Genomic DNA, 11,627 nt, shown 5'->3' on the forward strand with positions numbered 1-11,627 from the left:
AAGAATTATGTGTGGTGCCTACCCAGACCGTCGGGATTAATTAGATGCCTATGAAGCTGACATTATTAACATTAATAATTTCTATGGCCCAAAATTTTATGACTATCATAAAATTTTTACAGCAAAAGCAGCAGCACTTTTGAGGGAAAGGCATGTTAAGGTTGATTGGAGCCTTCGTGATCGTGACATCCTTTCTTTGATAACAGCGGGATCCTCAGTAAATGTGTGTAAAATCTGTAATTTAATTGATCATTCTACACAATACTGCCCATTGCAATCATCAGTCCAGGGTGAAAATTCCTCTTCAAGATCTCATTCATCTAGCAACCTACAATCCGTAGACAAGCAAGGTCGTTCAAGAGTATTTCATGAAGGTCGGGAAATGTGCAATAATTTCAATAATCCTAAAGGTTGTTATAGGAAAGTGTGTTATCTCCTCCACCAGTGTACAAAATGTCGTGCAACAGGCCATGGTGCCACAACCTGTAGGAAATCCAATAGCAATGTGCCTGTTCATTCTTCAACATCTTTAGTGTCCTCCAAGGGAAATAAATTGGAGAAACCAAATTCAGGATGACTATCCAAGGAAAAGTTCTTTTGTGAAGCTTCAACACCAGTAAATGTTGATAAATTGGAGGAAGAGTTATCATCACATCCTGATAAAAATTTTGTATTATATCTATGTAATAGTCTGAGACAAGGTTTTGATTGTTTAGTTCAAGGGGAAATTTCAGAATCTAAAGAGTGTAAAAATAATTTTTCTGCAAGGTCTCAGGTTTTAGTTGTATCAGAGTTAATTAAAACTGAATGCCAAAAAGGCTTTGTACATGGACCTTTTCAGTCCTTACCTTTTGCAAATTATAGAGTTAGTCCACTGGGTGTTGCTGAAGGAAAATACTCTGGGAAGAAACGTTTGATTTTAGATCTGTCATCTCCACATGACAATGACAGTTTTCTAAGTATTAATGACATGATTGATAAAGAAGAATGTTCCATGTCTTATGTTAAAATTGATGATGCTATAAGAATTATTCTAAAATTAGGAAGGAACAGTACACTATGTAAATATGACATATCCGACGCGTTCAAAATTTGTCCTTACTTGCCATCCCAGTGGCCTTTATTTTGTTTCAAATGGCAGTCTTTTTATTATTATGTAAGATTAACTTTTGGCTACCGGTCTAGTCCTAAAATTTTTGACACAGTGTCACAGGCAATTTGCCATATTGCAGAGAAAAAATATAAGATTAAGAACATTTTACATCTACTTGATGATTTTCTTACTATTGATCACCCAAGTGAAGATGGTGATAGAAGCATGGCTATAATGATGACAATTTTTAAACGTTTAAATATTCCAATAGCCAAACACAAGACTGAAGGACCAGTTACTTGTCTAGAGTATTTAGGTATTATTTTAGATTCAAACAAAATGGAAGCAAGACTTCCAAATATTAAAGTACAGAGAATATGTGAGTTTATTTCCAAATTGTTGTCAAAATCATCTTGTACAAAGAGACAGTTATAACAGTTGTTAGGACATTTTAATTTTGCCACAAGAGTTATTTTACCTGGCAGATCTTTTTTGTCGTTCCTAATTAATTTGTCAACTACTGTTAAACATTTAAATGAATTTGTACATTTAACTAAAGAATTTAAGGTAGATTTAGAATTTTGGTTGAGATTTTTGTCAAACTGGAATGGTATCACTATGTTTCATGATTGTTATTTCACTTCCAGTTATGACTTTAAATTATATACAGATGCTGCTTCTACAATAGGCTTTGGGGGATATTTTCAAGGCAAATGGTTCTCTTCATATTGGCCTGTTAATTTACCTACTTTAACTGAAAATTTGTCAATGGCTTTCCTTGAGTTATACCCTATTGTAGTAGCAGCATTGTTATGGGGCCACCTCTGGCCATGTAAAAAGATATTATTTTGGTGTAATAATGAAGCTACTGTTGCTATTGTCAGAAAGGGACGCTCTAAATGTTTAGAAATCATGAAACTTATGCGTCAACTAACATGGTGTGCAGCTAAGTTTAATTTTCATTTTAGTGCTAAACATGTACCTGGTCATATAAACCAAATTTCTGATGCTTTGTCTCGTTTTCAGATGACTCGCTTCCGAAAACTGGCTCCACAGGCAGAGCAGCACCCTCATATATGCCCAAGTGTGTCAGAAGTAATGTGGTCTTAACAAACACAGTCAACAAACTATGGTCTAATGCAGTAGCTATGAGGACAAGAGCTGTTTATGAGACAGGATATAACCATTTCAAAACATTTTTACTTTTAAATGGGGTCAACCTGAATGGGAACAAATTACCTCCTATATCTGAAGAACTTTTATTTTATTTTGTTGGTCATTGTTTTCAAATTCTGAAGTTACAATATTCTACTATTAAGCTGTATATTTGTGGTATTAGATACATGTGCCTCAAGGACGATATTCCCTCACCCTTTCAATCATCAGACAGAGACCACAAATCAATGGTTCGACTCTCTTTATTTCTAAAGTCGGTTAAACGTTCACAAAAACAGTCAGTTAGGCCAAGATTTCCAATTACTTCTGACATACTAAAGCAAATGTGTGTTAAACTGAAGAGAGGCTTTTTTTTAGAATTTATAGACTTAATGTTTGAAACTGTTTGTATTGTAGCATTTCATGGTTTTTTACGTTGTGGTGAATTTACTGTAGATAATGCATCTAACTTTGATTCAGAATCTAATTTATGTGTTTCTGATGTTACATTTTATGAAGATTTTGCAATTCTTCACCTAAAGCAGTCAAAAACAGATCCTTTTAGGAAAGGCATTGACATACAATTGCATAGGCTAAATTATATCCTATGCCCTTATACAACTTTAAAGAACTACTTGCAATTAAGATCAGTTAAAGGAAAATGTGCACATTCAGATCCATTGTTCATTAATGAAAATCTTTCAGCTTTAGAAAGAAAATATTTTATTACAAATTTAAAAATTTTATTAGAAGCCTGTGGATACCAAGCCGCCCTATATAATGGACATTCTTTTCGTATAGGTGCAGCAACCAGTGCTGGTAAAGCTAATATTGAAGATCACTTAATTAAAACATTGGGTAGATGGAGTTCTGATAGTTATTGTCGCTATGTTAGAACAGATAAATCTTCTATTAAGAACGCACAGCAACAAATTTGTGACAGTTAAATTTTTTACAGTTATTATGTATATTATGTATGTATATATATATATATAAATCTATGTAGCACTAAGATTACATGTTAACTCTAACACAATTTATTTTCATGAATTAGTCAATTGTGTGTTATATCATTAAACTATGTACAGCTTAAATTGTGTTTAATAGAATTCCACAGTGTGTAGTTGAAGGTTTCATTCCTTAAAACCCAATTTTTCCCATTTATTACCTTGGGGGTCACTCAGCTGTTTCCCACCTGACTTTTTGGACCCTTTCGAAATTGACCACTGGTCTAATTTCTCATTTCCCCCAAGTCATTAAATGTAATACATCTACATTTATTTCTCTCTCCACCGTCAATCTAACCCCCTTTTATCGTAGCCACCTGCTATGAGATGGAGCAACGCTTCATCCCCTTATAGGAACTCATCTGGTTCCGGTTGGTTGACGGAGTGTCCACGTCCATGGGGCTTGGTCCATCTATACCAAGTGTGGTTGACAGGGCCTGGAGCTAAATTTCCCTTTGCTGAGTACTTGACTCCCAAGGGCCAAATTATTTATATATTTTATTAATAAAAAATAGAAATTAAATAATCTTGTTGTCAGCAGCAAACTCATTGATATACTATTTGGTTATACTGGATTGTCTGTTTCAATCTTATAGGAATGTCCAAGTCTGAAGGTCACGTTCATTGTCAAGGTTTTCAACACTGCAGGGGTATGTTAAGAAATAAGTTACAAATACAGGGTATAAAAGAATACCAGAGAACACCTAAACAAGAGAGCTACAAATACAGGGTATAAAAGAATACAAGAGAACACCTAGACAAGAGAGCTACAAATACAGGGTATAAAAGAATCACCAAGATCACCTTTTAAAAAGAGGAGTTCTAACAAAGTCAGTTTACTTAATCATGAGGAACACCTAAACAAGAATCAACTAGCTAAACAAGGTACATGAATCATTATCGATAAACCACAGAAAATAGAATACAGACTTAACAATGAATAAAGTCATTACTTGCTGCATCCGTCGTATCGTCAATGTCATGGTTGCTACTGTTAAGTCATGGATTTCAGCCCTTCTGTCATATACCTAAGTCCCTGGAGTCATAGAATAAATAGAAGCTTATATTATGTATAATCATTGTTTATTGATGACACATCATAGTTTGCATGTGTGTATCACATGTGTGGTACTGACATGACTCTGGTTGCATGATCACTCCTTATTTGGTTATAAGGCAAAGGAGTGATACATACCCTTCTCAAATTTCCACAGGATGCTAGGTAGTTGTTCATTTTGAGTTTTGCTGCTGACAGGAAAAGTCATACATTAGTTATCATAAAGTTACAAAATACCCACCCACCTCCCTTTAATCACCTTCAACTACTCACTGTATATGGAAGCAGTCTCAGCAACCCAGTGGATTTCTTCAATTTCAAAACTCCCTTTCGAAATTGACCACTGGTCTAATTTCTCATTTCCCCCAAGTCATTAAATGTAATACATCTACATTTATTTCTCTCTCCACCGTCAATCTAACCCCCTTTTATCGTAGCCACCTGCTATGAGATGGAGCAACGCTTCATCCCCTTATAGGAACTCATCTGGTTCCGGTTGGTTGACGGAGTGTCCACGTCCATGGGGCTTGGTCCATCTATACCAAGTGTCGTCGACAGGGCCTGGAGCTAAATTTCCCTTTGCTGAGTACTTGACTCCCAAGGGCCAAATTATTTATATATTTTATTAATAAAAAGTAGAAATTAAATAATCTTGTTGTCAGCAGCAAACTCATTGATATACTATTTGGTTATACTGGATTGTCTGTTTCAATCTTATAGGAATGTCCAAGTCTGAAGGTCACGTTCATTGTCAAGGTTTTCAACACTGCAGGAGTATGTTAAGAAATAAGTTACAAATACAGGGTATAAAAGAATACCAGAGAACACATAAACAAGAGAGCTACAAATACAGGGTATAAAAGAATACAAGAGAACACCTAAACAAGAGAGCTACAAATACAGGGTATAAAAGAATCACCAAGATCACCTTTTAAAAAGAGGAGTTCTAACAAAGTCAGTTTACTTAATCATGAGGAACACCTAAACAAGAATCAACTAGCTAAACAAGGTACATGAATCATTATCGATAAACCACAGAAAATAGAATACAGACTTAACAATGAATAAAGTCATTACTTGCTGCATCCGTCGTATCGTCAATGTCATGGTTGCTACTGTTAAGTCATGGATTTCAGCCCTTCTGTCATATACCTAAGTCCCTGGAGTCATAGAATAAATAGAAGCTTATATTATGTATAAGCATTGTTTATTGATGACACATCATAGTTTGCATGTGTGTAGCACATGTGTGGTACTGACATGACTCTGGTTGCATGATCACTCCTTATTTGGTTATAAGGCAAAGGAGTGATACACACCCTTCTCAAATTTCCCCAGGATGCTAGGTAGTTGTTCATTTTGAGTTTTGCTGCTGACAGGAAAAGTCATACATTAGTTATCATAAAGTTACAAAATACCCACCCACCTCCCTTTAATCACCTTCAACTACTCACTGTATATGGAAGCAGTCTCAGCAAACCAGTGGTTTTCTTCAATTTCAAAACTCCCTTTCGAAATTGACCACTGGTCTAATTTCTCATTTCCCCCAAGTCATTAAATGTAATACATCTACATTTATTTCTCTCTCCACCGTCAATCTAACCCCCTTTTATCGTAGCCACCTGCTATGAGATGGAGCAACGCTTCATCCCCTTATAGGAACTCATCTGGTTCCGGTTGGTTGACGGAGTGTCCACGTCCATGGGGCTTGGTCCATCTATACCAAGTGTCGTCGACAGGGCCTGGAGCTAAATTTCCCTTTGCTGAGTACTTGACTCCCAAGGGCCAAATTATTTATATATTTTATTAATAAAAAATAGAAATTGAATAATCTTGTTGTCAGCAGCAAACTCATTGATATACTATTTGGTTATACTGGATTGTCTGTTTCAATCTTATAGGAATGTCCAAGTCTGAAGGTCACGTTCATTGTCAAGGTTTTCAACACTGCAGGAGTATGTTAAGAAATAAGTTACAAATACAGGGTATAAAAGAATACCAGAGAACACCTAAACAAGAGAGCTACAAATACAGGGTATAAAAGAATACAAGAGAACACCTAGACAAGAGAGCTACAAATACAGGGTATAAAAAAATCACCAAGATCACCTTTTAAAAAGAGGAGTTCTAACAAAGTCAGTTTACTTAATCATGAGGAACACCTAAACAAGAATCAACTAGCTAAACAAGGTACATGAATCATTATCGATAAACCACAGAAAATAGAATACAGACTTAACAATGAATAAAGTCATTACTTGCTGCATCCGTCGTATCGTCAATGTCATAGTTGCTACTGTTAAGTCATGGATTTCAGCCCTTCTGTCATATACCTAAGTCCCTGGAGTCATAGAATAAACTATTAAGCTGGCTCTGATTAAAATATTTCTATATAAATAGCTATTTTACCGGCACCAGCAATATAGTGAATTTGTTATTTTGCCAGTTCTTTGTAAAGAGTGAAATTTGATATTATTTACTTTCGAAAAGTACTATGAAAATGTGCACTGTCACCATAAAAGAATCAAATAATTACTGATATACCAGTAGTTAGACACATTTAATAGTTTAAAAACATTTATCAGTCAAAAGTGTAAATAACTATTAAGAATTTATAACAAGAAAAAACAAATCCATTTGTTGCAATGAAATTATATCTAAACATGTAGTTGAAATTATTTCTAAAATCAGTCAGTCTAATACGAAAGCCTATTAGGGTCACAAAAAAAATATTTATCGCGTAATTACGAGATATAAATATCTCGTAATTACGAAAAAACTATCGTGTAATTACGAGATAATCCTTTTTTATCTCGTAATTACGAGATAATCATTTTTTATCTCGTAATCACGAAATAATTATCGCGTAATTACGAGAAAACTATCGCGTAATTAGGAGATAATTATCGCGTAATTACGAGAAAACTATCGTGTAATAACGAGATAATCCTTTTTTATCTCGTAATTACGAGATAATTATCGCGTAATTACTAGAAAACTATCGCGTAATTACGAGATAAGAAGTATTTTATCTCGTAATTACGAGATAATTATCTCGTAATTACGAGAAAACTATCGTGTAATTACGAGATAATCCTTTTTAATCTCGTAATTACGAGATAATTATCGCGTAATTACGAGAAAACTATCGCGTAATTACGAGATAAGAAGTATTTTATCTCGTAATTACGAGATAATTATCTCGTAATTACGAGAAAACTATCGCGTAATTACGAGATAATCATTATTTTTTTAACTCGTAATTACGAGATAATCATTTTTATACGGCCGTTTACGGGACGTATTATGGTAAACCGTTGTCCGTCTGTCCGTCCGTCGTCAACATGTCGGGCATTAACTCAAAAACGCTTAAACTAATTTGCATAAAACTTTGGTGAATTGTTTGTGTCTATTGACGTGAGCTCCCTTTCGTTTTTTATAAATTTTAGATTTTAAGTTTCCGAGTTTTGGGGTTTTATTCATAAAAAAGGAGGATTTTTCTAGTTTTCGGACAAAAAATAAAAAATGCTTTCACGATTCTTATAAAACTTTGGTGAATTGTTTATATCTATTGATGTAAGCTCTGTTTAGAATTTTATAAATTTTTCATTTATCATTTCTGAGTTATTGGGTTTTATTCATTAAAAAAGGGGTGATTTTCCAGTTTTCGGACAATAACTCAAAAATGCTCTCTATTGATGTAAGCTCCCTTTACATTTTCATAAATTTCTAATATGACATTGAGAATTAATTGAACTTTATTTGTTTATAGTTGGACAACAGATTTACTAATTATTGCGCAACAGCACAGTGTATTGCACAACAGTAAGAAATCTTTAATTGAATATAAATTCAATTTATATAACCAATTTCAAGTTCCTTGACTACATTTATTCCGAAACCTATATTATGTCACATATTTAATACAATCCAAATTCAACCTGTATCAAGCTTGAATATTGTGTCCTTTTTGCCCCAACTGTTCAGGGTTGGACATCTGCAGGAGTATCCAGCTGCGCTCAGCGAAGCAGTTAATATTATCTCGTAATTACGCGATAGTTTTCTCGTAATAACGCGATGATTATCTCGTAATTACGAGATAAATAAAATGATTATCTCGTAATACGAGATAGTTTTCTCGTAATTATGCGATAATTATCTCGTAATTACAAGATAAAAAACTTCTTATCTCGTAATTATGCGATAATTATCTCGTAATTACGAGATAAATAACTTCTTATCTCGTAATTACGCGATAGTTTTCTCGTAATTACGCGATGATTATCTCGTAATTACGAGTTAGTTTTCTCGTTATAACGCGATAATTATCTTGTAATTACGCGATAGTTTTCTCGTAATTACGCGATAATTATCTCGTAATTACGAGTTAAAAAATATTATCTCGTAATTACGCGATAGTTTTCTCCTAATTACGTGATATTTTTTTTTTTTTTGTGACCCTAATAGGCTTTCGTAGTCTAATGCTACATGTATGCATTAGAATAAAATCTCAGATTTTTTTTAACTTTATGTTTTAATTTTTTTTCTTCCGCTGTATTGTTGTTTCCAAATATGTCGCTTAGATTTTTGTTATATAATATCGAACAGTTAATACGCTTTTAAAACTGACACCGCTTAACCAATACTTCATTTTGTAAGAGTTATCCCCCATAACACTGTTTTCCTTGTGCGCACTACTCCTTTGCAACCGTAAAAGATTACGGCAAATTTATTTTACCAAATTGCTCGTTATATCCTCAGGATATAATGATTGATTTAGACCGAAGAGATCCGAAGACTTCATATGAGAGTTATTTCCCCTTATGCATTTGAAATAAGTGATATGCATATGTAACTGGTAAACCATAAGTGATAAAGACCTAGGGTCTTTAATTTGAGGTCCTTGGACAAAAAAAACAGAAAAAAAGGTCAAGGTCAAAGGTCAATGTCATGTTCTAAATTTTGATTTTTGCTGATTTTCACTTCTTTTCAAAAACTGTATAAGATTTAGACAAATTTTTTTCACCAAATTGCTTGATTCGACATTTCGTAACACGTACATTTTGATTGCAATGGTACGTTCGGTTGACTTTAAATTGGGTTTTTCTCCCTTTTTATATTTAAAATTACATGTATGGTGATATAACTCATTAACCAAATATAATAAAAACCTAGTCTTTTGATTTGAAGTCCTTGGTTTATGTCCTTGAAATTGAGGTCAAGGTCAAAGTTGAATTTGACGTTCTAGATTTTGACCTTTGTCTTAACTTTATATCTATACATGATTAAGCCATATGACTTTTTGCATTAGTTGCAAGCCATATGACCTTGAAAAATTCAACCTTAAATGACCTTGTGTAAACCGGAAGAAGCAATTTTTTGTACTTATTTAATGTAAAAGTATATAGAACCATTTATTTTTGGAATCAGTGTCAAGTAACGTATCAAGTAATAATTATAGCGGAATTTACATTTTTCAAACCGGAAGTAACAAATTATCTCCCTTATTTCAAACAAAAGTGTATAAAAACCATATTTTTGGAATCAGTACACAAAAATCTATCATTTGTCACTGGAAATGACATGTTAAACTGGATTTTATTATTTTTGTATCAAATATATTGTTTTGGGTGAAAAGACCTTTAATTGTTCTGTGAACAATTGGTTTTTAATTGTAAATGCGTCTATGCCAATAAAATATTGTCTATAGTGTCTTGTCAATGTAATCACAACTAAACTCAACTTTGTTTTTCCATTTTATACTTTCTTTGTTGAATTGTTTCTTTTTGTTTTATATATTATGATATTTTTGCCAAAGTCAACAACGATCTCAGTGCTAAAAAAAGCAAAAAAAGAGAGAGAGAGAAAAAAAAAAAAATAACGCATTGAAATAATTGACTGTGAATAGAATAAGATAATGATGATGTTAAAACACCTTTATTTAAAATATGTTAATGTGTGTAGATTCTTGCAAAAGTCTGTTGAAAGCAATTTTGGTTAGTTGTAAATAGAAAAGTGTATATATACAGCTACTATTTAAAGTTACATTTTAAGGCTGACTATTTTATTTATTACTTGGGAGTGTACATAATTTTTTCATGAACCAACGACACCACTGAACTACAGGATCCTGACTTGGGACCGGCACATAAAGAATGTGGCGGGGCCAAGTTAAACTGTTTGCTGGCGCCAAATCCTCTTCCTTACCTGGGACAGTAGTCACCGTGTAACAGTACAACATAAGAACATACATGATATTGTCCTTCTAAGTTTGCCATATATGGGGCTCTTTATAGCTTGCTGTTCGGTATGAGCCAAGGTGTTTGAACTATAAAAAACATGATTTTGTAGAATTGTGTTCAAAATATCTAACAGTTCCTAACTTGCAAGTTAATGTAAATAATTGCAAAACCGGTACCGTGCACTTGAAATAAATCGTTGCATAATTATGCAAATAATTGTAAAACTGTGCACTTAAATTAAAGTTATAGGCCTATAATCATGAAAAAAATATGCTAAACTGTGCACTTGAATTAAATAATTGCGTAGTTATGAAAATAATTGTATAACTGTGCACATGAATTAAATCATTGCAAATTTATGCAAAAAAAAATGCAAAACAGTGCACTTGAATTAAATCGTTGCATAATTATGAAAATAATTGTAAAACAGTGCACTTGGATAAATCATTTCATAATCATACAAAAATTGCTGAACTGTGCACTTGGATCAAATCATTGCAGAATTATGCAAATAATTGAAAAACTGTGCACTTGCATTAAATCATTTCATAATCATACAAAAATTGCTAAACTGTGCACTTAAATTAAATCATTGCAGAATTATGCAAATAGCTGAAAAACTGTGCACTTGATTTAAATCATTGCAGAATTACGAAAATAATTGTAAAAATTACAACATAAGAACATACATGATATTGTCCTTCTAAGTTTGCCATATATGGGGCTCTTTATAGCTTGCTGTTTGGTATGAGCCAAGGTGTTTGAACTATAAAAAACATGATTTTGTAGAATTGTGTACACAATATCTAACAGTTCCTAACTTACAAGTTAATGTAAATAATTGCAAAACCGGTACCGTGCACTTGAAATAAATCGTTGCATAATTATGCAAATAATTGTAAACCTGTGCACTTAAATTAAAGTTATAGGCCTATAATCATGAAAAAAATATGCTAAACTGTGCACTTGAATTAAATAATTGCGTAGTTATGAAAATAATTGTAAAACTGTGCACATGAATTAAATCATTGCAAATTTATGCAAAAAAATGCAAAACAGTGCACTTGAATTAA

At 33.1% G+C, this 11,627-nt stretch overlaps 1 protein-coding gene across 1 annotated transcript; it reads left to right on the plus strand.

The window, feature by feature from the left end:
- The first annotated feature begins 1,657 nt into the window (after positions 1–1,657).
- Positions 1,658–3,261, plus strand: LOC127719729 (uncharacterized). Its single transcript, XM_052225968.1, has one exon. It carries the CDS (start codon positions 2,170–2,172, stop codon positions 3,193–3,195), a length of 1,026 nt encoding a protein of 341 aa, XP_052081928.1. The 5' UTR covers positions 1,658–2,169; the 3' UTR covers positions 3,196–3,261.
- The last annotated feature ends 8,366 nt before the right edge of the window (positions 3,262–11,627 follow it).

This window comes from Mytilus californianus, unplaced genomic scaffold (genome assembly GCF_021869535.1).
Source record: "Mytilus californianus isolate M0D057914Y unplaced genomic scaffold, xbMytCali1.0.p SCAF_11, whole genome shotgun sequence".
In the NCBI taxonomy this organism is placed as follows: domain Eukaryota; kingdom Metazoa; phylum Mollusca; class Bivalvia; order Mytilida; family Mytilidae; genus Mytilus; species Mytilus californianus.